Source organism: Cyprinodon tularosa, unplaced genomic scaffold (assembly GCF_016077235.1).
Source record: "Cyprinodon tularosa strain WSP-4 unplaced genomic scaffold, ASM1607723v1 ctg211, whole genome shotgun sequence".
Lineage (NCBI taxonomy): Eukaryota > Metazoa > Chordata > Actinopteri > Cyprinodontiformes > Cyprinodontidae > Cyprinodon > Cyprinodon tularosa.
In genome coordinates, this window is record NW_024038781.1 from 163,161 (window position 1) to 191,018 (window position 27,858).

At 38.4% G+C, this 27,858-nt stretch overlaps 1 protein-coding gene across 2 annotated transcripts; it reads left to right on the forward strand.

Annotated features, from left to right (window-relative positions):
* The first annotated feature begins 523 nt into the window (after positions 1–523).
* Positions 524–27,159, forward strand: serpini1 (serpin peptidase inhibitor, clade I (neuroserpin), member 1). Of its 2 annotated transcripts, none has more exons than XM_038285565.1 (9): positions 524–659; positions 13,301–13,602; positions 14,655–14,885; positions 15,080–15,274; positions 19,500–19,704; positions 21,966–22,063; positions 24,425–24,511; positions 24,612–24,701; positions 26,096–27,159. In XM_038285565.1, exons 2-9 carry the CDS (start codon positions 13,323–13,325, stop codon positions 26,170–26,172), a joined length of 1,263 nt encoding a protein of 420 aa, XP_038141493.1. In that variant the 5' UTR covers positions 524–659; positions 13,301–13,322; the 3' UTR covers positions 26,173–27,159. The 2 variants fall into 2 exon arrangements, with proteins under 2 accessions (XP_038141493.1, XP_038141494.1); XM_038285566.1 differs by lacking the exon at positions 524–659 and adding an exon at positions 1,705–1,729.
* Positions 27,160–27,858: the final 699 nt, after the last annotated feature.

Here is a 27,858-nt window from a genome sequence, read left to right on the forward strand (position 1 = left end):
CCTAATACTGAGCTATCAGAGCTCATCAAAGCATCTTAGCTGTATTGATGAAAACAAAGTAAAACTAATTAAGTCAGTCTGACTATAATTTTTTTTCTGTATTTTGTACCCAATTCCTCCAGTTTAAATGTGATTATAAGGGAGTTACTCAGAGGAGCTCCAGCTTTATAAATACAGGTTTATAATATGATTTAGTTTTTTATTAATTTGGAATCCTTACTATCTTCCAGGTAACATATTTAGCATTTTTTTAATTATTATTTGAGATGGAAAGCATAACATAACAAGAATTAAATGCTCAAATAAAAAATAAAAAAGTAAAAATAGTCTTTATTTTATAATAAATATGTTCAACTTTTGGACAATTATCAATACTTTTGACTGAGAGGGGAACTAATGGCAAAAAAAATGCTTAAAGGTCGGAAACAAGTAAAAAAAAGGTTGGGAAACACAGACTAGAGAAATGCAACGACCACGACTCTTGAGGGAAACAGGAAGCGGGGATCTATCTCACTCCACATCCTGACTCTTTGGTTCATTTGCTGTGGACCAATCAGATAGAAGGGGGCGGAGTCTGCGGCAAATGAACAAGCTGTGAGCTGCGGATGAGAGAGATCTCACTTATCCATCCATCCTACTCTACCTTCCGCCCTTTAACGGTAAGAGACGCTTTTTATTTGACATTCTGATGATGCTTATTCACATTCACTGACATTATTTGTCGCATCGGTTTCTCAGCTCTCTAGCTTGTTTATTTTCTTTCATGAAATAACGTATTATAGGAGTTTAAACCAAGGATGAGTTATTTATTAAGGTGTGGGGATTTGATGGTATTAAATGAGGAGATAGGCGTTATCAACATGTGGGAGCTCTTGGTTAAAAATGGGACGCTGGTTATCACTGACCATGTGTTTCACCAATAAGGGAGGTTTGATCCTTGATTACTGCGCGTCTCCTCCTCTTATTTTCCCCACTTAAATCATTTTTGTAGATTCCGTGGGTTTATTGTCCTTGAAATATAGCCAAAGGAGGATTGAGAAAATATGTGAAGATCAGCCTGATTATGAACCTTATTCCCACCCAAACACATCCACAACAGTTCATGCACTTGTTTATTTATTTATTTATTTTTCCTCCTGCAGGTAATTGCAGTATTCCCATTATGCTTGATCAATGCTTGGAATAACTAAGCTACAAAAGGATATGTCCCTAAAAGAGAGTTTTCTATTTTAGGCTGATTAAAATACATTTTAAATACTGTGTAAAAGTGGAATATTTTATGCAATTTATTCAAAATCATCAGAAAAATTTGCATCTAATAATAAAGTGCTGCTTCTCCTGCTTTAGTCTCAATCCATCTCTAATCTCTTCCTCTATGTCATTTAAAATAATGTCCCCATTCAGGCCTATAGTTGCCATTTCATATTCAGGAAATTAAGAGTATAAGTTTAAATCCTAATCCTTATGAATTAAAACATTATGCGCTTGATTCTGCACTTTATTCCTGCTGATAACCTTCAGTTTCCTTCCTGTTATCCTGTGATGTGTGTGTGTTTGCACTGCTTATTCCCTCAGAGCATTAATACCTTAATTGCATTTCAATAATTAAATGTCTTTCGAATCATCCATGCGAACCGAACGAGCTGGAATGGAGGAGAGGCAACGTGCCTAACGTCGAAGATCTGCGTTCGCACTTCAGCATAGAGAGCGTGCGTTTCCACGACTACTGGTGTGTTTCTGTCAGAGTTTTCTGCTCAGACAAGAAGGGAAAGAAACCTTTAATAAACAGTGGCGTTGTTTATCCCAGAATATGATCTGCAGTTACTGGGGTTTGTACCAAATCTCTTCTGCATTTTCTATGTGCTGTTAAATGCAGCACAATAGAAAGTTATACCTGTTTTCACTCTAAAGTTGGAATTTGTTTTGCATTAATCTTATAATAACCTTAAAACAAATAATGCTGTTTTGATTAGCATTATTGTTAAATTTGATTTAAAACAGGATTTTTAGACACTTTAGAAATTATTTCCAAACTAACTTAAAAAAATGTAGAAAATTGTGGGAAAAGGAAAAGTTCTTGACCTTTACTGCGCCATTCTAATACCTGAATAGCTTTTATTAAAAAACGTTTTTTTCTCATAGCTGGCTGATATACAGTAGCTTTTTTCCACAAACTTCCACAAAGACTAGATTTTTGGGTTCAACGGCTACAATATCAGCTATCAGATGCTTCCATGTGAGCTCCTACGGAGTTGAACGCTGCTCTATGAGTTGGTCAAAGTTGGGGATATTGTCTTACAACCTAATCTTGCTTGAAGTGTCTCCATGGCGATCTCTATAACCTGTTTGCTGTTTATTTTATAATGCTGTTCTCTTCACTAATGTCCTCCAGCAAACCTTTAAGGGCTTTGCAGAATAACTGAATTTATAGATGGATAAGAAAAACTAATCAAAAAGGACATGCTTGTTTTTTGTTGTTTTTTTTAAACTGGAAAAGTCTGTAAGATCCCTAAAGCTTAGAGTGCTGTTTATCACCCTGATACTTATCCACCCATTAATCTTAAACTAGTGTGTTCATTTAATATTCTCCAACAGCCTTTCTTTGACAGCTATATTAACACTTGGGTGTTGAGGTGGGACAATATTCTGGGCTGATTTTCTTGTATCCGCATCAGCCAATCTGTGAATGCAAGTACAGATTCATTAGTTAATTCAGTATCCATGCCTTACGATCAAATGAGGCGCATGCATTCCTGCTACTCCCTCCATTTGATTGATTTTTTTATGTTTTGATTTGTTTCTTAAATGTTTCATTTCTGTTTAAATTTGTGTAACATTTCTAATCATTCTGTTTTTTTTGTTTTTTTTTGTTTAGTTTTGTTTGTTGTTATGTAAAGCCGGGTGAACACTGTGCGAATTTTTTTCAGTCGTTGCACACAGCTGCTGCTCACACTGCACGACTAAACGCAGGGTTTAGTCGTGCAGTGTGAGTTCAGAGCTCACCATTTATGTTCGGCCCGACGCTCTGATGCGATCTACCTGCTCACATTGTACAGTACGACTAAAAACCATGTCGGTCTCAGCATTGCAGTGAGATGGAGCTATTCCGACTCGTCTATCCGGAAGCCAAACAAATACAAGGGGGATATTAAGCTCACTTTAGTGAAACGCACCGCCTTGGCAATTTGTGCAATTTTGTGCTGAAAGCCCTAAAAAGAAAATGCGACAACATATTTGGAAAAAAAACACATGGCTGAGCAAAGGTGGCTACTACTGTCTACATGAATTTAACAGAAAGATCTAATTTCACTCATTGCATCCCTGCCACACTGCTGTGTTTACATCTGAGAGGAAGAATAAAAAGAAGAATCCTTGTTTGTGCATGCGCCCTGAGAGATTTGCCAATGAAAACGATTTTCTCCCGACCTCATGATTCCTGATTGGGAGTAGGTCGTGAGAGGCTGATCGCCGCTCGTAACCCCTTGTACACTACACAACTCACGACGCGCAATCAGGCTGTAAGTCGGCCCGATCGAAAGATTGTTGCACTGGAAAATCGCACAGTGTACTCTGGGCTTTAATGGAGGAAGGACAAAAGGCCAATTTGGCTTCATGAATCAGCCCCAAAAAGTCAGCAGCACAAATTGGGCGTTTGGTTAGCCTGATGTTTAAAAACCGGTACTGGCATCAACCTTAAAAACCTGTATATTGATTGATTGGTTGATTGACTTTATTGATCTCACAGTGGAGAAATTCACTCCTTACATAAGCTCAAATTGACAAAAAAGAAGAATATGCCATAGGAAGAAAAACATGTTAATAATTTCTGGGGTGATATTACACTATGACACAAATGTCAAAATTCAGTGTACTTTTTCTTCAACTTAACAACTATGAACTATTTTATGTTGATCTGTTATCAAATTATCAAATATCAGGGTTTAACTTCTGCTGCTTCGTTGACTAGAAATACAGGTCACCCAGGCATCCCTTCTGTCTCCTTTTGTTTAAGAACCCTCCCGTCTTTTACCTTTCACACTGACCCCAAATCCAGGCATATAATTACAGCTCAAAGCTCTTACCTCTGTTCCCACAGCAGCCGAGCTGTTAGTGTATCTCATTGCGTGCGTGTTTCTCATAAAAAAGGAGGGTAGGCGCTATTATGTTTACCTTGGCAAAGTGTCGATGTGTGCCAATGAAATTGGGTCGTTACATATCATATGTGCTAAATCTAAGAAAAAAAAAAAAAACAGGAGATTGCATGGAAGCAGCTCCTCAGTAGACTCCGTCTCCACCCTCTACTTTGTCCACTTTTTATTATTTAGGTCTTTTCTTTTACAAAATCCCAAAAGAAGGTCATCCTGGTTTAGTTGTTCTTTGTCCCAGCTCAGTTTTCTGATTCCATCGGCCTTTTTAGTCTCTTCTTTGAGGCGTAGCCGCAGTTTATTTTGCCCTGAGTTCACACTGCAAAAACGATCTGGAAATAAGTCAACATTTCTTAAATCAAGTGTAATTTGAGAAGGTAAATAAGATGATTTCCCAATGGAATTAGTATTTTTACTCTTAAAATAAGATAATTAGATAATATGCACTTGAAATAAGACAATGCAATTGTTTTTTCTTATTCTATATGCAAATTGTCTTGTTCCATTGGCAAATTGTCTCACTTACCTCCTCAATTCAAGAACAAACACACTTATTTTAAGAAAATAGGACTTATTTAGATTTAGATTTTTTTCCAGTGCAAAGTTCAGTTAGCAGTTTGCAGACCTTTCTTTATAGGCCGATACCAGTGGAAATAATCTATAATTCAGAGTTTAGAGATGAGATCAATGCTCTGCTAAAACAAGGAAATGGTAAAAAAAAATATGATCGCCGCTAGCGATCTAAGTGAAATTTAATTTTGCAAGCTTAAAATCTAAAGAGGGTATTCCACCATGAGCTGGTAGACTGAGGAAGCTATAAATGACATCAGATATCTGAGGAGGACAGTGGTCAGAAACCCTCAAACAACAGCAAAATACCTCTAATGTGTACACAAAGGCACACATAGTTAACTCTGAAGGGCATAATGACAGCTGCAAATGATTGTTGTATGCAGTATTTGTTTGGCTGGAATGCATTTCTAATTTCTGCTTGCAAATCGTGTATAATTGGATCTTTATGTTCATATGCCATATTGAACTTAGTGACCAAGATCCTGAAGCTCATGGAGATGTTGGAGGAGTGTAATAATGGAAACTGGAAGTTATGAGGGAAATGTGGGTTAAACACCATTAAAGTACTGAACATTAATAAGACAACACATTTTTATTGGAATTGTGCTGCACAACTACAGACTTTTAAAAATTCTGTTCTGAATAATAATTAAAACCAGAACCTGTTGGCACAGCCGACAAGGGAAATATGGAAGGTGAAGAACACGCTGAAAAGCACCTTAAGGGCAGATTACACTTCTGCAACAGCACACATCAAATATTGCTTGGGTCTGGTCGCGAAACAGTTTTGTTCGTATGCTTCTTCACTGTCGGTCTGGAATTTCTTGGGACGCACAGCAGTCTGCCGCCAAAGCGCCAGGGGGAGCCTATTTGAGAACTCGCGAGAACTTCGGCGGATGGTCACGAGAACTTCTGTGGTGCCGGGAGTGTTCATCATCCTAAACCAATAATGGCGCGACTGCAAGATATGACGGTCATGGAGATGGATCTTGAGTTGCTGGACATCGAAGAGGACCAGGTTCTGTTAATGGAGTTGGCTAAAAGACAAAGGTGGACGCGTAGGTTGGCCATTGTAGCTGTTCCTCGGTTTTTAAAAATGGCGCATCCCAGCACCGAATTGAGGACAACCACACAGACAGCTGCAAAGGCATACCAAGGACCAATCACAGCTGCTTTTTGTCTGCGCACTTCCACTTGAGGACTGTGCGGGTTTGCGACCATCCGACGCATAGTCAGGATCTTGTTGAGAATCGTGACAACGATTTCAGAACCTCTGCGCAGGGGTCGTGGTCGCACACAGAGACAGATTTGATGGTTGCAAAGACTGCATCAGAAGCATAAATTGGCCTTAAGACTGAGGAAACAAGCTGGCATCTTTCTTCACTAGAGCAAACCTGTGAAAAATCCTTGCTATGAAGGCATTTTATAATTTTGACTCTGCAGCAGACACTAGAAATGACCATTTTGAATGATGTCATTTGACCTGGGTCCACTTTATTGAGGTTCTCAGTGTCCCTTACTTATCACAGGATGATAGTGAAAGTAATAACTACCTTTAAGTGACACATCTGGTGCACAGCTCCACAGGTGCAATGAGTAGAGACCGATTTTCATGCATTTTAGCTGGCTTCAGAGCTGAATGCAGAGAGTTGCATTGCAGGACTCCTTTAATATTTATGAGGTTGCTTTAATGTAAGTTTAATCACCTTCAGCGTGCTATGCATGTGTTTCTCTGCATCTGACTCCGTTCAGGTTGAAATTAAAAGCTGTCCCAGTGCCACCTCTGAGGAGAACTCATGAATATTAATCAACGTTCATTATCTCCATTCTGAAAAAGCCATTTATAACTTAAACATTTTTACAGTGAAGTTATGCCAAGATTGCCCTACCATTTTCTTATAAGCTCCTGTTGTGGGAATCCAAGGGGTTTCTAGGCCGGACATAATAACAGACATCAGTCACTGCTGTGTATAACCATAGGAAAAGACCTTGACGAAATAGGATGTTGGCATTTTTACAGAATTTCTCTTGGCCTAAGCATTTTGAAAGTGTTGAACGCTGTTGATAAATGAAGAGTCTGCTGTATCTCCTCATTTCCAGAAAAAAACAAATGAGGAAGAGCTGGCAGGTTTGTCTCTTTTATTTATCTTTTTTTTTATAAAACTGCAGTGGCTGTTAATCTTCTGTGTGTGTATTGCGGGGGGGAGACATTAAGTGACTGGAACTGATGTGCAGAGATATTTCAAAGAGAGATGTTATTGGAGGTAGAAATTGCTTAGTGGAGTGTGAAAAGAGAAAGGGCTTTATCTGCCTACCTTGAAGAAGTGAGATATATTCAAAGAGTGGAAGAGAAAATGTCTCTCCATCAGCTTGAAAAAGGAAAAAAATGGCCATCACTTGCAGTTGCCTTGGCAATCTAGATTTGAAATTCTACGTAAGCACCTGAAACATCATCTGTGTATGTGTGAGTGGGTTTGCATGTGCCTGTGGATCTGAATCATGAAGAGTGGATGTAAATTCCAGTGGCCTCCGAAGCATGCTGTCAAAAGGTGTCGAGTTTAAATGGCAGTAAGGATTATGTACGTGAACACGGATTCAGTTGACGTCATCTTTTGATTGCCAAAATGTCAACCGCTGATCTATTCTGTCTGAGAATTAGGATTACACAGAAAGATTAAAGGCAGCTTTTAAAGGCCAGAGAGTTTAATTGCATGGAATTAACTTGTCAGGATTAAACTCGCGTAACTCTAACCACAGATTTCCTGTCGTTTTAGTCACGGGAGAGCATTATAACTTGTTATTAGGTATTGTGGGAAACCCACCTGAGTCGACTTAATCCAAAGTTGCGCTTGAGCTCATCAATGGCCGAACTGGCAAAGCAGGGGACCTGCTGGCAGACGGTGTGCCCCCATTCCAAAGGTCAGAACGGTGTCACCATTTCAAGTAAAAGCCAGCCACCCATGGAGTTATCCTCTCATGCTTTCACATCGTCACAAAAGGTTGACTGCCTGAGCTGCACTGCTGGGACTTTTCTTACAGACAATTAAGAGTGCCAGTCTTTGAAAAAAAGTTCAGCTCCCACAGCTCGGAAGGTCAGAAGCATTACCTGCATTTTCTGTGTGTCCCAGCTGCTCCCATCTCTGTTCTCAGGGTCATTTTCATTTTCGGGACAATATGAGATAAATAATAGGTGAAAATAACCAACAGCTGCAATGCATGAGGTTTGAGACAGCTGATTTTGTTAATTTGGCATTCGTCCCCTACAACTTAAAATGGTAATAAAGAGAGTAAAGATGATAAAGAATCAGACAAACCAATACAATAAACTAAGGCTTTGTTGAAACACACTATGATTTAGTGTCTTCAGATTTTCTCTAGAATTTAGTTCTGTACTGACTCATTGTTTAAAAGATGAATTTTCTTTTGAAGAAGTCAAGTTGATTTGGTCTAATGCTCAGAGTCTAAGGCTGTGTCCGAATGTCCGCCCTAAGCCCTAAAGCCCTCAATCACTATATAGAGAGGGGACTATATAGTGGATTTTATAGTGAACTCAGTTAACTTACTGTTTGGACCGATGATCACTACTTTTCACACCCCGTTGATCACGTGACTCCATCTCCCCACCTAATGCATGTACCATCTTTGTTATACCCGCTGTGACAAGAAATCCCATAATGCTTTGCAAGGAAAATTTTCACAATGCAATGTATCTCTTTTTCTAGTGTTTATTGTCATTACACTGTCACAAGTACAGAGCAATGGTAAATGGCATGTACTTATATAGCACCTTTATTCAAGTCAGGAGACTTGACCAAAGTGCTTTACACTACATTTATTCACCCATTCACGCACACACTGATGGTGGCAAGCTACATTGTAGCCATAGCTGCCCTGGGGCTCACTGACAGAAGCGGGGCTGCCGTACACTGGCGCCACCAGGCCCTCTGACCACCATCAGTTGACAATGCAGGTGAAGTGTCTTGCCCAAAGACACAACGACACTGAAAGTCGGAGCCGGGGCTTGAACCGTCAATCCTTCGATTTCAGGGCAAACTCCTACATCCAACGCCACTGTCGCCCCAATGAAATGAGCTCTCTGCATTTAACCCCTCCCTTTGGGGAGGCAGTGGGCTGCCATTGCAGGGCAATGTGGGGTTAAGGGTCTTTGCTCTGGGATCCAGAGTGGCACTCTGTGGGAGCGGGGCTTGAGCTCAGAACCTCAGGATTCCAAGCTCTATGCCCTAACCACAGGGCCTCCACTCCCCCCTGCTCATATCCTCTGATCTAGTGACCATAGATGATTTCTACCTTTTGAGGTGCAATGTGGGAAATTTCGAGTCCACTACTTTTTCATCCACTAAACATTCAGACACTCATTTAAAATGGCGTTACCACTATAAAGGGGCCTATATAGGGATTAGGGTGGACTTTTGACAAAGCCTAAGTGTTGATATAGTGTACATGGGCTAAATTTATCTTTTGTGATTGTTGCCCAAGCACTACTAACTGGTTTAATCTAACCCCAGCAGATTGTTCTGGAAATTGTTGAGAGATTTCAGCCAGGCTTGGAGGTTTTTGTCTTAAAGAGAAGACTTCCCAACTCCACTTCTTTGTCCTCAGAAAGTACAGCAGATCATTAGGATGTAGAACCAAACCATTACTCAAAGAAACCCCTGCAGCCCACGCTTCTTGCTGCTACCAGCATCTCAGTAGCCTCCCTGCAAAATCAAACTTCTGGCATGCTTTTAAAACTTGAATGTCTTCTACAACCTATTGCTTCTACTTAACCAGTAGTTCCCAAACTTTTCCCGCTGGGCCCTGCTTTTATTTGCAAGAAAACTTTTTACCCCTTCATCATTAACGCTGTTTGAAGTTTACATATTTAAAAAGAATTGAACTTAAATTATTATGAACTTTTCTTATATTTAACTAAATTCTCCTGAATATAAAAGCAGCTTCTGTTTTAAGTTTCCTAAATTTTATCACCAGAGGTCCAGCAGGCAGTGCTGGATTCAAAATTATAATAATTCAGAAATGTGGTGGGAACCTGATTGGATTATGAGGAGAGTAATGGGCATTTAGGAGTGAAAATAATCCATATCAGGCTTTGCTTAATCCCACAGTGTTTTTAATGAAGTTTTTTTTGTGGCAGAAGAACAGAAGTGCATCAGAGCAGACAGGCTCAGAGGAAAGGACAGCAGCAGCAGGATGGGGAGCCCATTTTCCGGACGACGTTTATTGTTTCGGTTGTTGACAGCGCATTCACCTGCCGCTTCGCACATACAGCATTAACTAGCAGATTCCAGCCATTCCTGGGACTGCTAATTACATCCCTGACGCCAGCCGCACAGCACAGCAGAGAAACAGACAACAGAACGATCCGTTACCTCTTTATCACCGTCTGAATTCAGCAGCTCTCTGCTTGTTTCTGCCATTTATCATTAATGCTCTGTTTCTCGGTTCGGCTAGCAGAAAACAATGTTGCTTGGCAACAGCAGTACCAGAAACACAGCACACAGCGTCTGTGTGTAATCCCTTTTTTAATGGGGGGAGCTAAAAAGTCAAACAAGGTAGGACAGCAGAGGGAGGAAAGAAAAGGAAAGGTGGGGGAAAATGAGGGAACACAGATTTTCACATCGTCTCATCGAAGGTATCCATGGTTTTATAAAGGTTTATTTTTAACAGTTAATCTTTTCCAGAATTAAATCATTACAAAACACACAACTTCAATGATTCTTAAAAAAAAAAAAAGAAGCTGAAGTTTGAACCTTTTATTTTTTCTAATTCACACATGGCCAAAGAGTAACGCATACCTTCTATATCAGAGGTCTTCAACGTTTTCCAGGCGAAGGACCCCAAACTGATGGCGAGATGGAGCGGAGACCCCCTGATTACATATGTTGTATTAAATTGTGTTATATCAAACTGGTCCTATAGACACTCTATTACACGTGGAGTAATGTAACAAAAGTAATTTCGCTTTGGATTATTAAAGTATTTCTGATTCTGATTCCTGGTTGATGGGACAGGTGTTGTGAATGAAACGGTGCCCAGCTTGAAAGAGCTCCTGTGTGTCGCTGAATGTGTGCATTGATGAATTAAAGACATCTTCTGCCTCCATTTATCTGTTTACTACAGTGTGTTGAATTCATGTTAATGTGTATTTAAAGACATTTCAATTAGTGGAAAAAATTGCAGAGGGGAATATAAAAAAAAAAAGGTCTAATCAACCAAACTTTTGCGACCCCCATGCAGTACCGCCGTGGACCCCCTAAGGATCGCAGGCCACGGTTGAAGACCTCCGCTATAGCCATCAACTGTATAATTCAGACTGCATATTGTACTCCTAAAGGAAGGGTGCCCTGGAGACCATTGGACTGATTTATCAGCCCTGCCACTATAGTTCAAGATTGACACAAACTTGGCCAGCACAGGTAGTTAATGCAGATGGAGAGTTTTCATTTTCTTAGGGCAAAATGGTCTTAAACCTAAAATCATCCAAATCTGTCCTCTAGGCTTTTTTTTTTATTATTATTCCTTATTAAATGGGACCTTTTTCATAGAGGTTGACTGATACATGCATTTTAAAGTAGGGATGCACGATATTGGGATTTTATCCGATATGCCGATATTTTAAAACTCATGTAGCCGATAACCAATATCGATACTGATGTTAAAGCTGGACAAAAATAAGTAGTCATTGAAAATAGCAGTTTTGTTATCCATTTCTGACACTTTGAAAAATAATATACTCAAATATATTTTTATATGCTGATATCAAATAGATTTTTAAAAACGCGGTATCGATCTATTGTACTTTAAAAATGTCATAAAATTTCATCGTTCTGTTAAAAACTCTCGTGATATTTTGCAAATTCTTGTGAGATTTTGTTAGTAAAATAGATCGATACCGCGTCAATATATCAACATATAAAAATAGGGCAAAATTTCTTGAATTTTCAGAGGATATCGTAGCATAACGATGACATATAGCAATATTTCATTAGTAAAAGAGATTGATGAGATTTTTAAATGGCAATATATCAGCATATGAAGATATTGTGATATTTTAATGTATCAATATTTTTTTTCCTCGTCTTTAGAAGTTTTTAAGTCTGTAAAAAAGAAGTTTTTGAGGAAGAAGAAGAAGTAGTATTTTTTTTTTAGACTTTAGAAACTCAGAAGCTGATCAAATATCGGGTTAAATATCGGTGGGGTGGCCGATGTCCGATATTCAGTTTTAAGGCCGATACAGGCCGATACCGATAGGGGGCCGATTATATCGTGCATCCCTATTTTAAAGCCATGCAGAATATTATTACAGATAATTAAAGTTGAGATTATTCAAACAAATGTTACACAAGTCTCATGTTAGACAAAGAAAACATAAATTAATTTAAGTCGATGAAAACATTTAACAATGGATAGCAATGGAGGAAGCTGCAATGCGTGGCTGCTGAATGCAAGAATGAAGCAGCGTATGCATGCACGTATCTGCTGATAATGATTAAAGAAAAAAGCACTAATATCGGCCAAAAATATTGGCAGATTGATGTATCTGTCCATCTCCACTTTTTCATTTTTCAAATCTAAAATAATTTCTGAACAAGGTTCCATAATTTTGATAAATCGAACGTAAAAATGTGAAATATTTGATTTGAACATTACTTTCTTGTTTAATCAAAACATCTTTTTGAGCAAATAAAAAATGCAAAATATTTTTTTATTATTATTACTATTATTATTACTCTTATTACTCAATGAAGACATTTGCCAAAATTAAGCACTTTCCTCTGCTTGAAAAAAAGCACAAATATCTCAAGCTGAAGCAAAGCTTTATCTGAAAATGAAGCTTTAATCAAGATTTCTAAGCATCAAGAATAATTACAATTTTCCAAATTCACATGACCTTCAAGCTTATGATAAGTTAATAGAAAGGTCTGTCTTATAGGAAGTAATGTTTTAAATGATTTAATGAACTAACTAATGCTACTAAAGGCATATACTATCCACACATATTCTTTTGAATTCTTTATATAATACCATTTGATTGTTTCCCTGTACTTTCTTGGTTCATAGTTTTCTTAATTTTTAAAACATTCTTTTAAAATGTAGTTTTGTGATTTACAAATTATGTTTTCTTGTTAAATGTTCTTCATTCTTTTTACCCCGTGTGAATCTCCCTGCAGGATTTAAAATGGCAGAATGATTGTCAGACATTTCCTGTTTCGCTGCTGACCTTCAAATATTCTTGTGCCAATCCATATTGCTACTTTCTCCAATTGGTGGTTTCCCCAAATCCTCTTGTCCTCCATCTGCTTTGTAACTATCCTCCTTTTTTCTCTTTTCTAATTTCTTCTCTCTGCGGATTCACCTCTTAATCCTGCCTTCATTTCTCTTCTCTCCTATTATTAATCTGTCCCTTCTACAAATCATTTCTTCTCACTAACCCTGACATCTTTTTGAGCGTCCGTCCCATTCTCTTTTCTCCCTAACCTATCTATCTATAGATCTCCAAACCTTCTATCTTCCTATATGTCCCAGTCATCACATTGTTGTTTATATTCTTTCTTTTTTCTCAGCTGTCCTGCGGTGTGCGCTAAGATGTTGAACCTGGATATTTCGTCCCCGCTTCTCCCCCTCCTCCTCCTGCTCTCCATCCTGTTGCCGGGCTACGGTTGCCGGGCGGCGGACATTCCAGAGGACACCACATCGGAGTTCTCGGTCAGACTCTACCACCAGCTGCAGGCAGCGGGGAGTCAGGAAAACATCATTTTTTCCCCTCTGAGTGTGGCTGTTGCTCTCGGAATGGTGGAGCTGGGAGCTGGGGGGGCTTCGCTGGAGGAGATCCGAGAGGCTGTGGGATTTAACCACATGCTGCCGGGTGAGATAAACTAAGAAGAATCGCACTCAGCAGGCTGAGGGAATAACGTTCTACCTTACTGTATAGTTGAAGGTTCAGTTGTGCTCTCAGACATTTATTAGAATTCAAATTTCATATAACATGAAGGGAGTTTTTATGCATTCTCAACTCAACTATGTTTTTTCAGGTAAACATATTTATCAATACTTATGGTAAATTTTAATTTTGGATAAACAGTTTGAAACTATTTTACATTATCCAATATAAGTCTAACAGCAAAATAGAAAGTTGTTGATTTTATTTTTTCCAAAATGGGGTTCTGTAAAGAAAACACCAATAAATATCTTAATTTCAGCATCAAAAACTGATTCAGCTTAGATAAAACATTAGTCTAATGAAGTAACAACAGTTTATAAAAAAAAAACACTTATAATCTTCCCAAGTTTTAGGGATCCTTTTGCGGTTGTAATCCACATTATAATACTTTTTACTCTAAACAAGTTGAATATTTCCATGGCACAAACTTTAAGACTTTTGAAATTCACTGTGTTGAGTAAAATAGTTATTTAATCTGATTCTTCACCACGCAGATGCTGTGTCTGCAAGAAAGTTCTCTCACCTCAGCATGCTGAATGCTTACATAGCTGGTATAGTTTGCAACATTAACCTATTCTCCTATTTATTCTGCTTTGTAAATAGTTGACTGTGTTTAGAGTGTTGCACCTTTTAGGCTAAGAGGATCAGGCGATTGAACATAAACACTGAAGATCGCAGCAAAGCACACTGGATTTTACAATTATCACCTCCATATAAATTAGAAAACACAATAAAATGATACAAACATGTAAATACAAAAGAGAGATGGAAACGTGTTACAGTACATTAATGGAAGGTGAAATAAACAGCAGCTGAAATCCTTACTGAATGAATCATCTGCCTAGATAAAATAATGTTTACTATAAAAGTGAGTCAATTTGGAGACTCTGTGTATTATTTGTACTTTAAATATTTTTTATTCATGGCATTAAAATATGTGTGTACAATAGAGTCAATGTGTGTATCTCCTGTTACAGGACTGGAGTTCTCTTTGCTCCAGAACTTGACAGAGGCGCTTTCCGATGATGACGCTCACTACGTGATCCGCTTTGCAAACGCCCTTTTCCTGCAGGAAGGCATCAGCTTTAACCCGGAGTTTCTACATCTGATGAAGAAATATTTCCGAGCCGAAGTAGAAAACGTGGATTTCAGCGAATCCTCTGCAGTTGCTGACCGCATCAACAACTGGGTGGAGAACCACACAGAGCGTAAGGAAAACAGATAGAGAAATAGATACTGTAGGGGCAATGAAACAGATACAGGCAGAACTGTTTTTATAAATGTTCTACTTTATCTAGAAAACAAGAGTTTGTATCAAGTCTCATTCTTTTCTATTTCTTTGTCTTTGTTGGAAAAATACCAAATGTAGGTTATAATTGAGTCTAAACTTTGTTCCCTGTAGGTAAGATCCGCTCGCTGCTGTCCGCTGAAGACTTCAGCAGCATCACCCGTCTGACTCTGGTGAACGCCGTCTATTTCCGAGGCTCCTGGAAAAACCAGTTCAGGCCAGAGAACACCAGGACCTTTTCCTTTAGCAGAGACGATGGCTCAGAGGTTCAGACCCTGATGATGTATCAGCAGGGAGACTTCTACTATGGTGAGCTGTAGTCTGGAAGTGCATGTGTCTGTAGATTTTAGTGCAGAGAAAAAGTACCTTTACCTCACCTCCTCTTCAGGGTGATTTAAATCGCTGATCTAAGATCTGAAATATTGATATTTGCTGCATACTTCGAGGGAAAAGTGCATTTTTTTCCACTGGGTGAGGTCTCCTGACCTGGAAAAAAAATGCAGACATGCAAAAAAAACTCTGTGTATGAATTTTTAATTCGGAGGTCGGTTCTATACCAGATCAGAATGTACCAACACTTCTGAAAATAAGAACTATTGAAACTTTCTATTAATATTAATATTACTACTGTGGTGATAATCTTTAGTCACATCTTTTGATTTTTTTTTTCTTAAAATAATTGCATTTTTCTTGAATTGAGGAGGTAATACACTTTGCCAATGGAACAAGACAATTTACATTTAAAATAAGAAAAAAAATTTGTAAGGTCTTATTTTAATTGCATATTATCTAATTATCTTATTTTAAGATAATAATAAAAAATTATTCCATTGGCAAATCATCTTATTAACCTACTCAAATTAGGGGAAAATACACTTAATTAAAGTCATATTTACTTATTTCTTGATCATTTTTGCAGCGTAATTATTCCCATATCTAATCTATTTTGTCTCTTCTGTACTTCCAAAAATAGCTGCATCACATCGTAGTTCCTCTGCAACTAAAGTCGGTTTATTTCAGTTATTTTGGTGCAATCTGCATGCGGGGGCAGAGCCACCACACTTTCCCGATCCAGAAAGATCCATCATTTGTGCTCCTCTGGTTAGCACCATGTGTGGGAGTGGGTGTGAGAGCGGCGAATAGGGACAGCTCCTTGGGGAGAAGGCTGTGTTTGCCATCTCATCTTACTGCACAATAATACTGAATGACTAAAGTTTTTCGGTTAAGTCACAACCTGAAACGTAATGAGAGGTTAACCTGCTCTGCATTAAGCTGGCGTGATCAGCATCTTATTATGGTTTAGCCTTTTTGAGCTTATGAGATTTAGTGCAATGGTTCATGGAATTTTCTCTGCTTTGCTTAAAAAAGGGGGAAGATGTGCCTCTGTTTTCTTTACTGATATTCTTATTACTATTATTCAAAATGAGGACTTTGACCAATTACAACCATCCAGACTTTTTTTCCCCCCCCATGGTATTGCAAAGATTGTTGCAAATTCATAACAAACAGAGCAACTAAATAATCCCATTTATTGAAATATGCACAGCATTTGTTACGTTCTTCATTGATCCACTTTTGACAGCAGATTTACCCAGAAGTCTTTTTAAAAATGAGGCCACAATCTTAGAAATCTGAGGCAGTTTAACCCATTATTCTTTGCGGTACATCTTAAACTCCATCAGATAGGATAACAGACGTCCAGGCACAGCCATTTTCAGATCTCTTCAGAGATGTTTGATCAGACAGCAGTCTGGACTTTGGCTCGGCCGCTTTAGGATATTTGCAGTGTGGTTCTGAAGCCATGCTGTGCAGGTCTCTGCAGACAGCACGAGAGCCTGACTATACTTAATTTTTACCTCGTCCTGTCACTGGTACAGCATGATCCGAAAATAGTACAGAGGGCAGTACACCAAATAATCAGTGGAAAGTTAGCGAGAGGACGGCAGAGTTAACTATTGAAAACATTATTTCTTTTCCCATTAATTCTATAACTTTCAAAGATTTAGACTGAATAAAACCATGAGGTTTTCTCATAGGGGTCAAATTATGAGTTTGCTTATAATTTGAAACACTAATTAATGTTTATATGATTTAGAGTCTTATTATTAAACTCTCTTGACTTTCTCTTTTTTTTTTGTTGCTGTCTTTCTTCTGTGTTCAAAGGTACGTTTTATTTATCCATAGAAAGTCTGCATTTGTTTTTCTGTCCTGCTGAAAAATAAACCGTCACCCCAATCTCAGTTCCATAGCACTCTGGAACAGGTTTTCATCCAGGCTTCCTGTTTCTGCTGCTGAAAAACATCCCCATAGCATGATGCTGTCACCACCATGCTTTACTGTAGGAATTTTTCTGCCCTGCTGATTAGCCGTGCCTGGTTTCCTCCAAACATGACGCCTGGCAGTAACACCATAGAGTTCAATCTTTGTCTTGTCAGACCAGAGGATCTGAGAGTCCTTCAGGTGGTGTTTGGTCAGCTCCAGACAGATATCCATGTAATGAGATTGTCGAACGGAACGTTCTCCTCATTCCACAGGGGAATCCTGAAGCTCAAAGTGACGCCGGGTTCCTGGTCACCTCCTGTATAAGGCCCTTCTCCCCCCAGTCACTCCGTTTACAGCTAGGAGCTCTACAGAGGCCTGGTGGTCCCAAATCTCTGGAACTTCAAAGCATCAGGATATTTTTTGCATGCCTTCCCAGATATGTGCCTCTAGCAGAGGTGTCAAGTGACAAAGTACAAATACTTTGTTACTTAACGTAATACTTTGCTTAATTAAGTAGAAATTTAGGCTATCAATACTTTACTGGTATAATTTATTTTTAGACAACTTTTTACTTCTATTCTTTACATTTTTTTGCAGTTATCTCTACTTGCCACCTTCTTACATTTTAAAAATAGACCAGTTAGTTAATTTTCTTTATGGCCTGTTGGTGTTAAAAAAAACTAAAACCCATCAAAGTGATTTGTTTTATCCAGACTATTAATTTATTTGTGGTTGGACTCGATACAGCAAAAACTTGTTCACCACATACCTAAATTAACCTTTTTTTTTTAATTATGCAAAGTTAAATTCAAGATTTTGAAAATTAAATAGAATTATGTTATCATCCAGAATTTTAGAAAGATATTCCATTAATAGAACAGTGCAGTAAATAGTATAGGGTTTTAAGCTTCTGTCCTTAACATTTTTTCTTGCATTACTTTTACTTTTACACTTTAAGTTGTTTTAAAAATGGTACTTTTACAGTTTTACTTTAGTAAAAATGATGCTGATGATACTCTAACTTCTACAAACGTGTTTTTAAATAGTAAAATTAATGCTTTTATTTGAGTAATATAAATAAATTCTTTTTACACCTCTGGTCTCTGGTGAATCCTGTCTCTAAGCTCTAAGAACATTTCCTCTGACTCCACACTTGCTGTTTGCTCTCAGACCTCCTCTGTCTACTGTGTGACCCTATATAAACAGGCCTGCACCTTTCTCTTCATGTCCAATCAACTTAATTCACCAAGATGGACTCTTTTTACACTGCAGAAATATCTCAAGGGCGACCAGTGGAGCCAGTATGACCCTCAGCTGTTTTAAGCTTTGTGGCAAATTCTGTTTCTACTTATGTAAATCTCATAAACGGCTTGTTTCACATCATCATAATAGAATATTGTGTGTAATTTAATTCAAAAGCCTTTGGATTGAGGCTCTGATGTATTTGAATGAGGAAAAAGAGCAGCGCTATGAATACTCTCCTTGGCTGTAGGTGTCAGTCCTTTTTGGTGATTCCCTTCAATCATTTTTTGATTGTTCTGTAACTAGTCAGTGAGTAGAAAACTAAAGTTTCTGCTCCGGTACCAGCTTCATTTTATAAGTTTGGAAACTCCAAAGATCAGTGTTTGGTTGGCAGCTGTTCCTTATGGTGTTTTTTTTTTTATCTGAAACCCTAAACTACTCAGTATTCGTTACCATGGGGATAGAGCAAGATAGACCTTTAACAGTCAGATTTTCAGGTGGTTCTTTTTACGCAAAATCTGATGTTCCTTACCCAGCCCAGAATCTGCCTGTTTACAGTTTATTACTTAAATTACATTATGATGATTTCCCAGAAAAGATAACATTTGCAATAAATCATAATGTTAAAAATAGGATGCATTAGTAATTGTTGGATATGTCGTAAATTATTCTTCTTTTTTTTTTTTTATACACTGATCGTCTTAAACTTTTTAATTCTTTTTACAGTTTGCTGAATTTACTCTTTTCATTGCACATTTATCTTAGCTTTAATTGTGGTTGTGATATATATATATATATATATATATATATATATATATATATATATATTTTTTTTTTTTTTTTTTTTTTTTTTTTTACAGAACTTAAGATGTTTACAAATGACCTCATACCCCTGCAAATGATTTTTGCAAAGCCCTACCGGCAAGATTTTTAAATCTGGATGTTTCTTCTCATTCTGATCCCAATGCATGTCTGTCGACCGATTAGGTTGAGCTGATATTTCAGTGACCAGTTTTTTTCTTTCAATCAGGTGAGTTCAGTGATGGATCCCAGGAGGCAGGCGGTGTGTACCAAGTGCTGGAGATGCCCTACGAGGGAGATGACATGTCCATGATGATCGTACTGCCTCGGCAGGAGGTTCCCCTGGCTTCCCTAGAGCCCATCATCAAAGCACCGCTGCTAGAGGAGTGGGCAAACAATGTCAAACGGCAGAAGGTGGAGGTGTACCTGCCAAGGTGAGAAACAACATATAGACTCACATTAAAACTAGCCACAAAAGTATGATTCTATCCTTATACCGTTTTTTAAGTTCTACCCATTGCTTTCCCCTGGCATGGAAACCGTTTTAAAATATTTTTTTATCCATGTTTTCTACATCTCATATTTTTCTAGAAACAGAATTTATTTTATTTTTAGCAAATATTGTTTTATATGGTTCTCTATTCATGACACCACAGAAACATCCTAAAACAGCCTTGAATATCTGTTCATCCTGAGCCTTTCAGAGTGTATTTTATAGGATTAACAAAATGTTTTCAACTACTTTATAAATAATAGGGTGACAGACAGACAAACAGACAGACAGACAGACAGACAGGCTTGGACTGGTAATCTGTGATACTGTGCATTTGCCCGGTGGGCTGGTCTTAATTTCAGCATGCAAGGGCCGGTCTTCCTTAAATCATACCGACCCCATCAATCATTCTCTGGCCGAAGCGCCTACCAGTGGCAGTAAATAACTCAAGGAGCTAAAGAAGTAAAACAACGTTAACTACCTCAATGATGCATGCAGTATATATAGCCCTTCCTTGTCATCCACATCCTTGTGACAGTTGGCATATCGTGTAATTTTCTATTTCTTCAAACTGTAAAAGCAACAGTCCTTGCAACAATCTAAATTATAATAAAACTAAAATGCTTTCTTTAAACCAAACTACGATGTTCCTCTTTTATTTGTCGAATTTATGTTCGAATATTTAGCAAAAATATGTTGTGGTGCATGATGGGGTTTTGCATCTAAAGGCTAACGTTTTCCGTCTTACATGCGTTGTTGCCAGGTTGGGATGTTTCCCTATCTGGCAGTTTAGGATGGCTGTCTATGGGTAAAAAAGGTTTTTCTTTAGATTTATGGCCTAAGAGATCAATAGAATTTGGTTAAAATTGGGAGACATTTCGTATATTGAGGCAGTTTATGAACATTTTTGGGCTGGAAAACGTGAGTCTGTGACATTTGACAAACCCGGTGATTAAGTTGTAGATCTAGTATGTGCGTAGCAGCAGTCACTTTCGCGTAGAAGTCCTTGTGATGGTTGTTGTGTGATGCTTGAAGATAGATTCGTTAATCCACAATGTGTATTCATATTCTGTTTCACCTTTTGAGACGGACGCGTTTGGCTGTGCTTCTATTTTTTTGGGGGGGCGGTGCATACAGTAGGTGGATCGGTGTAGAGTGAAAAATGCCAGGGCCGAAAATCGTTCCCAGTCCGAGCCTGGATAGATAGATACAGTAGATATGCATTTTCGAGCTCTAATCATCAATAGAAGGATTATTAGTTATACACACAACAGATTGCATCTCACTAGAGACAGAAAAGGAAGAAACCCCCTGGACAAAGAAGGCCACAACAGGTACAGTTAGCAGTTTAATACACGTCCTGCAGAGCAGTAGTACCCATAACTCAGAGCCTACTGTCCTGCATGTTTCAGATGTGTTGTTTCAATACAAATGATTCAGATGAATTTATTACCTCCTTAGGATCCCATTAAGCACTGCAGAAGCTTGTTAGCAGAGTGAGGACATAAAGTAGAGCATGTGGCACAGCTAAAACATACAGGACATTGGGCCCTGAGGACCATTTTGTGGATGATTATGCAAAACGGAATCTTTGGCAGAAAAGTAAAACTGCATAATATACCGCTGAGAATAATCCACTCCCTACATTAAACACGGCGGAGGTAGCATCAGGCTGAGAGGATGCTTTGCTTCCAGCAGGCACAGGAAGTCTAATCAGAGTCGGTCGAATGAGGATTAGAGATTTAAGAGATAAAATCTGAAATAAAAGCTTTGAAGAATGCAGAGACTTCAGGCCGGGACAGATTCACCTTCCAGCAGGATAATGACCCCAAATATACAGTCTGATTTCATTTATGATTATCAACATAGACAGATCTACTGTCTTATTGGATAAGGTTAATTTAAAAAGTTTCTTTTCTTGAAAGAAAAAAGGTATTTTCAATTTATTCAAGTTTTATTGTTGTTTGATGTCAAATAAAGAGATGTGACACCAAGGTAAAAAGAGAAGAAATCTGTTTGCAGGCAAAGCAGCAGATAGCATCCTATTCCTTCTATTCAACAGCTACTGTTTGTGTTCCATGCTCTAAAATCATTGAAATCCGTGTGACTACATCCTACTTTTTATCATCAGTTTTCCTTTGTTACCTTGATAATCTCAGCTATAATCCTGCATGACTTTTACTAACTAACATCCACCTTCAGGTTTAAAGTGGAGCAGAAGATTGATCTGAGGAGCATCCTGCAGGAGCTGGGAATTACAAAAATCTTCAACAATGACGCTGATCTCTCTGCTATGACAGGTGATGCATGTCACTCAATTCATACTCAGTATCCCAACCTGCTGAGGCCTTTTAAACCACAACTGTTCATTTGAATAACAACCACATAGATGCAGACATAAATACTAATGGTAAAGCTGGTAGAGAGGTAGAGCAGGAGATAAAATTTTCAAAGAAACCCCAGTAGCTTTCAGTGAGTGGGCAGTTCATAGCTGCCATGTCAACCAGTAAAAATAGATCCTCAAAGAGAAGCTGAGTCAGAAATAAGAAGGAATATGTAGATATTTTCACATCAACACTAGAAAGAAGAACCTTTAATTTGTCACGCACTGGTAACATTAATCCTGCTGTTAAATTCAGCTCACTCCTTTAAGGTGGAAAAAGAGGGGATTACATTGTAAAGCCCTGTCTTTAGACAGAATGGCAACTTGTGCACGTACCTATTCAAACCTCTTCAGCTTGACATATACTCAGAGGACGGGGCAGATAAGAGGAAGGCCACTTAACTCACTTTCAGTCTCTGTGGAAATAATTAGGCTGTAACCTGTGAGCAGAAATAATGTCTTGATGTAATCTATCTGTCTGCTTGGAAGTGTTGGTTTTACTAAAACACACTCAAGACTAGTGTGTTGTCATCCTTTAGTTAACCCTTTATAGGGCACTCAGTGAAATATGTTGAAAATCCACATTTCAAACCAATAGTGTTATTGGAATCCAGGAAAAGACCTTATTACCTTTGTAACATTCAATAAATGTGGATATTTTGATGGCAATGTAATAACAAGAAACACCAACATGCCCGAATATATTAAGAAACATAATAAAAGTGAAAAAAACACTTTTTCTTTTGGTCCAACATAACCTTAGAGAGATTAATGCTGATACTGGCACTTACATTTTTTAGTTTATAAGCCTAAATATAATTATTAACTAGGCTTATTAACTTTTCAATAAGTTTTTTACCTTTTTTTTCAGCTTAAGTTACAGTAGGTAATATATCATTCAAAATACAATAAAAATAAATAAGTAAATAGATTGAGATTCTCTACTTTATTGTCATATGCACTTCACTGCACGCAAACTGGTCTGTAACACACAGGCATCATTTCAGGGCAGTGACGTGCGGTGAGGTTCATAGCTGGTGAGGCACTGACGTCATCAGAATCAGATTTGCAAATAGATGCATAGATTGACAGCAGTTTACAGGTTATGTTTCACTTCTGCATCCTTACACATACAAACTGTAGCTCACAAAACACACATTTCCTTAAAAAACAAAACAAAATAAATGTTATTACTGTCTTACCTTTACTTATAAATGAATAGAAGTCCTCCTTATCTTCCTTCAGTTTTAAAAGTCTCTCTGTCTCAATGGAGATCACTGCCAGGGAAGAAAGCCTTCCTTGATCCGTCCTGTTCCTGCCTTATGTTTTCAGTCTCTTGAGCACCCCCTGCCATGAGGCAAGAGAACTGCCTGCCTCACCTCGAACTTGTTCTCTGCCGTTTATAATCGCTCATTACACGAAACACGTTACACAAACACAGTTGGTGACAAAAAGCTCTGTACATTATATACATAAGCCAAATTATTAGAAATAAGTTCACATATTACATTTGTTTAAACCATTTTATTGACGCCGTACAGCAACATGCTCTCTCCGCTTTGCAGCCAGCGCAGAGCCAGGGGTTGCGCAATCCAAGGTGAGGCAGAGCTCGCTGCTGCCTCACCGGCATCGCTTCCAAGCATTTGAATGGGAAAATAAGAAAATTCAGCGATTTTGAACAAATAAAAATCGAAATTGGTGAAGCTACATGAAAAATGAATATTTTTTAGTACAAACCACCGGATGAATATAACAATTTAAATTACTTTATGATTATATATTTTCTTTCTTTCCATGATGGCTGGTGAGGCACTGCCTCACCTGCCTCCCCTGACCGCACGTCACTGTTTCAGGGGTTACTTTGAGCTACAGGCAGGGTGCCCTGGTTACAGGTGTCCAAATGTTGAGGTGCGCTCTGGGGTCAGGAAAAGTCTTTCATTTTTCTGTGCCATATCACCTCCTCGTTTCTTCAATTAGACTATGTAAATTTACTAGTCTGCTGCCGCGTGCGGGACACCTCTTTACTCTGCGACCAATAGCTAGATTGACATTGCCATGACAATGTAACTTCCGGGAACTTGTGATGATTAGGCCTCAAAATAATTCAATTAAAATCCAAATACATGTAATAGTAAAATAAAATATTCATAAAAAATGTATAAGTTGTTCAACGCATTTTTTATTTATTTGCTGCAGCACTCCACTTCCCGCAGTTATGTCATAGTCTGTATATAAAGATATTATAAAGACCTTTTTGTGTGTTCTGTGTGTTTTGCAGATGGTAAGGACCTGTACATCGGAAAGGCAGTGCAGAAAGCTTACCTGGAGGTCACAGAGGAAGGTTCAGAAGGAGCTGTTGGATCTGGTATCTCCTTTTTTTCCCCCTGCCCTGACTTTAGAAATGCATATTTTGTGATCGAGTAGAACAGAATATTAACAAACTCCCCCCTCTCTTTCTCTGTCAGGAATGATTGCCCTGACCAGGACTCTGGTGCTGTACCCGCAGGTCATGGCAGATCACCCATTTTTCTTTGTCATCAGAAACAGAAGGACAGGTGCATATAAAACTAGATGCATTATTATGAACCCTTGTGTGGAGAACATTCCAAAACTATTCATGTTGAAGTTATTAATCTTTTATCATTTCACAACAACAAACCTTTGAAGTATTTTACTAGATTTGAACATTATAAGCCAACACAAAGAGGTGTCAGTTTAGGAATTAAATCTAAAAAGTTGTCTTTATTTCAAGGCCCTTCAACCCCCATTGCTCATAAGTAAAATCTAGCTTTAGTATTTGCCTTCAGATGGAACGTGGGTTAAATCGTCACTTCTGTAATTAATTCTCTGTAAGTACAGCTGTACTGAGCAGACAGTAGGGACAAGGGTTGAAATGTTGGAAGCAGGTTTACTGTTGGTCATAAAATAGAAATACATAACATAGATGAACCTATAGACGAAAGTAAATACATGTTAGAGTGGTCTATCACAGAAAATTAATCAAATAGTTAAACCTCTAGCACAGAGGTCACGGATTAGCGGACCGCGGTCCGGATCCGGACCCACCTGCTGGCTGATCTGGACCCAACCTGATTTAAAACATTTATAAATTACTGCATGTTGTCCGACGACAGTGTCTAACCCCGAAATCCCACATCCTCCGTCTGGGTCAATATGGGTGAATTGGAACAGAGGCGTACTTGTGACATCACCACATGCCCAGCTCCTCTAGAGCTCCATTTCACCTCCTGTTTTTAATACTCTCTAGATAACAATAAATTCTTACTTTTTTTCATTTAGTGGGGGAATAAATATTCACACAGTCAGATAAACACAAATCAAATGAACATTTTGCAAAATAAAACAAAAAAAATCGTCATTAGAGCCAGCGGTACTTCACATATGACTATGCCGAGAGAGGGCTGCTGCAGACGGGCTGCGGTTAGCCCTGGCTGCCGGTAGCCTCGGAGGTCCGCTGGTTGCCGTGGTCCTCTCAACTTCGGAATTGTCGGTAAATGGACCTTATAGTGACGCTTTAAAGTATAATATTCTCGCCTCAAATTATCTTAAAACATATTTTTATTGAACAACGGCAACAGAAAAGAGAACTTTTAACTTTTAATTGAGCTCTCCATTGAAAGCTGCTGCTGCCGCAGTGCATGCTGGGACAGCTGTCAATCTCAAGAATGGACAAGTCTGCTCTGATGCATACTCGCTAAATAGGGAGGACCGAGAACAACATCCGGGGACTTTGTCTGTTCTCGGTCCTCTCGTTCTTGTGAATTGGAACAGTACTAGGGCTGAGGTTGATGACGTTTCACGAGTACACAAGCACATAAGAATGCACAAGTACACATTGAGAAACGGCCAAGGTTTTAGAAAAATATCTGTTGTTGACACAAATGAAAGCTCCTTTTGATATGTTTTTATCTGTGTGTTTGTTTCTAAGGCTCAATCCTCTTCATGGGAAGAGTCATGACCCCCGAAGTCGTTGACCCCTTCGACCCAGACTTCGACTCCATTTAGTCGACACGGACGGCCGCTCTATCTCTGCAAATCAAATCTTGACATCATAAATGCTACCTATTCTCTATCGCCACCCTCAGCTGTATTTTATACTCTTCACAAAGAATATTATCCTATTAGTATACAATATAGAAAATATGACATACAGCATAGTGTATGATGTTACTGTGTTTTATACTTGGAGCTTTAAATTCTTGGATACAGACAAGCAGGCAAAGATTGATGTAAATATTTGGGAGTAAAGTGCGGTTTGTATGGGCACGGACACACTGTATGTAATCCATGCATCCCCCTTTAAGTTCAGCTCAGCAACTTCTGCTCTTTACTCACTTGCTAAAAATCAAAAGGCACATGAAATATAACACTTTAAGAGCGATGCTACTGTAACATTCTTGTACGATTGGCATTGTGTTCTGTTTACATGAAAATGCTTACTATTTATTGCAGTTTGTACTTCGAGAGCTTAACCTTCCTAAAAATATCTTAGTATCTTTGCATCGGGACGATTTTCTCTCTGATGTAGGAGCATGGTTAACTACTGAAAAAATGACTATGCCTTATCATATGCGAATGGTTCATTGAGCCTCAGCTTGGCATCTTAAAGGTAGGCCGAGGGGATTTTGTAACTAGGCCATGTTACCATGGAGACGGATGATGCAGGTAGATCTGAAATCGTTTGGATGTACAATTTGAAGGAAACCGTAACACCAGCTGTATTGATTATTTTATCTGACAAAACATGAATGTGTTTTCTTTAAATCTGTCTCTCTCTAAATATATATATATATATATATAGATATATAACCTTTTGTGTGTGAAGATTATGTTTTTGTATTGCTGAAGGACACTAGGCTTAAAACAACATGGCTTGAAAGTTACTTAACTGTTAGAAGAACATATAAACTTCTGCTATGTCTGAACTGGGTTATTTGAATAAAATTAGGAAATGAGAAAAAATCAATAAAAGGCATTTTTTCTAAAAACATATTCAAATGTATTTTTTCACGAAATCAGAACGGTATTGTCCTACCAAAAATCCCTGGAGGGACGTAACCCAACTCCTTAAAACAAACAAGCATCCAAAAAGAAGGAGGTTAATTTAAGCATTTACAGTATTTTAACCATGAAGTTCTAGATGTAAGAGAGTAATGTAATGCAACAGCTGCAAAATGTATCAATACTAATATCACCCGGGTCCAATATGTGTTTTATCAAGCAGCTTTCATGTTGAGGAACTACAGCTCATCATAGGAGGTAACTTTTCTTGTACCAGCTGGTAAGAGATTTTTAGCTTCTGTCTTATGTTCCTATCGTTCCTCTTACAAAAGGCTATCTAAAGTGCAGAATGTAGACATGGAAAACAAGAAGGTTGTTCGAGCAGAAGCGACGCTGCAGTAAGTTGAGTTGTTTGATCCATTCAAATATATATAGACTAACAGAAGGATTTTAAAGTCTGTTCTCTGAGCTACAGGGAGCCAGTGGAAGGTCTTCAGAACTGGGCTGATGTGCTCTGCTTTCTTAGTTCTAGTGAGAACATGGGCAGCAGAGTTTTGGATCAGCTGCAGCTGTCTGATGGACTTTTTAGGCAAAACCTATGAACATGCTGTTGCATCAATCAATTCTACCAAAAATAAATGCATGAATGAGTTTTTCTAGATCCTGCTTGGGCATTAGTCCTTAACCTTA

Excerpts from the sequence above, each read along its gene's own strand:
- serpini1 (XM_038285565.1), top strand. The coding sequence starts at position 13,323 with ATGTTGAACCTGGATATTTCGTCCCCGCTTCTCCCCCTCCTCCTCCTG. Across the intron at positions 15,275-19,499 it reads GCAGGGAGACTTCTACTATG|GTGAGTTCAGTGATGGATCC; the intron begins GTGAGCTGTAGT and ends TCTTTCAATCAG. Across the intron at positions 22,064-24,424 it reads TGATCTCTCTGCTATGACAG|ATGGTAAGGACCTGTACATC; the intron begins GTGATGCATGTC and ends TGTGTTTTGCAG.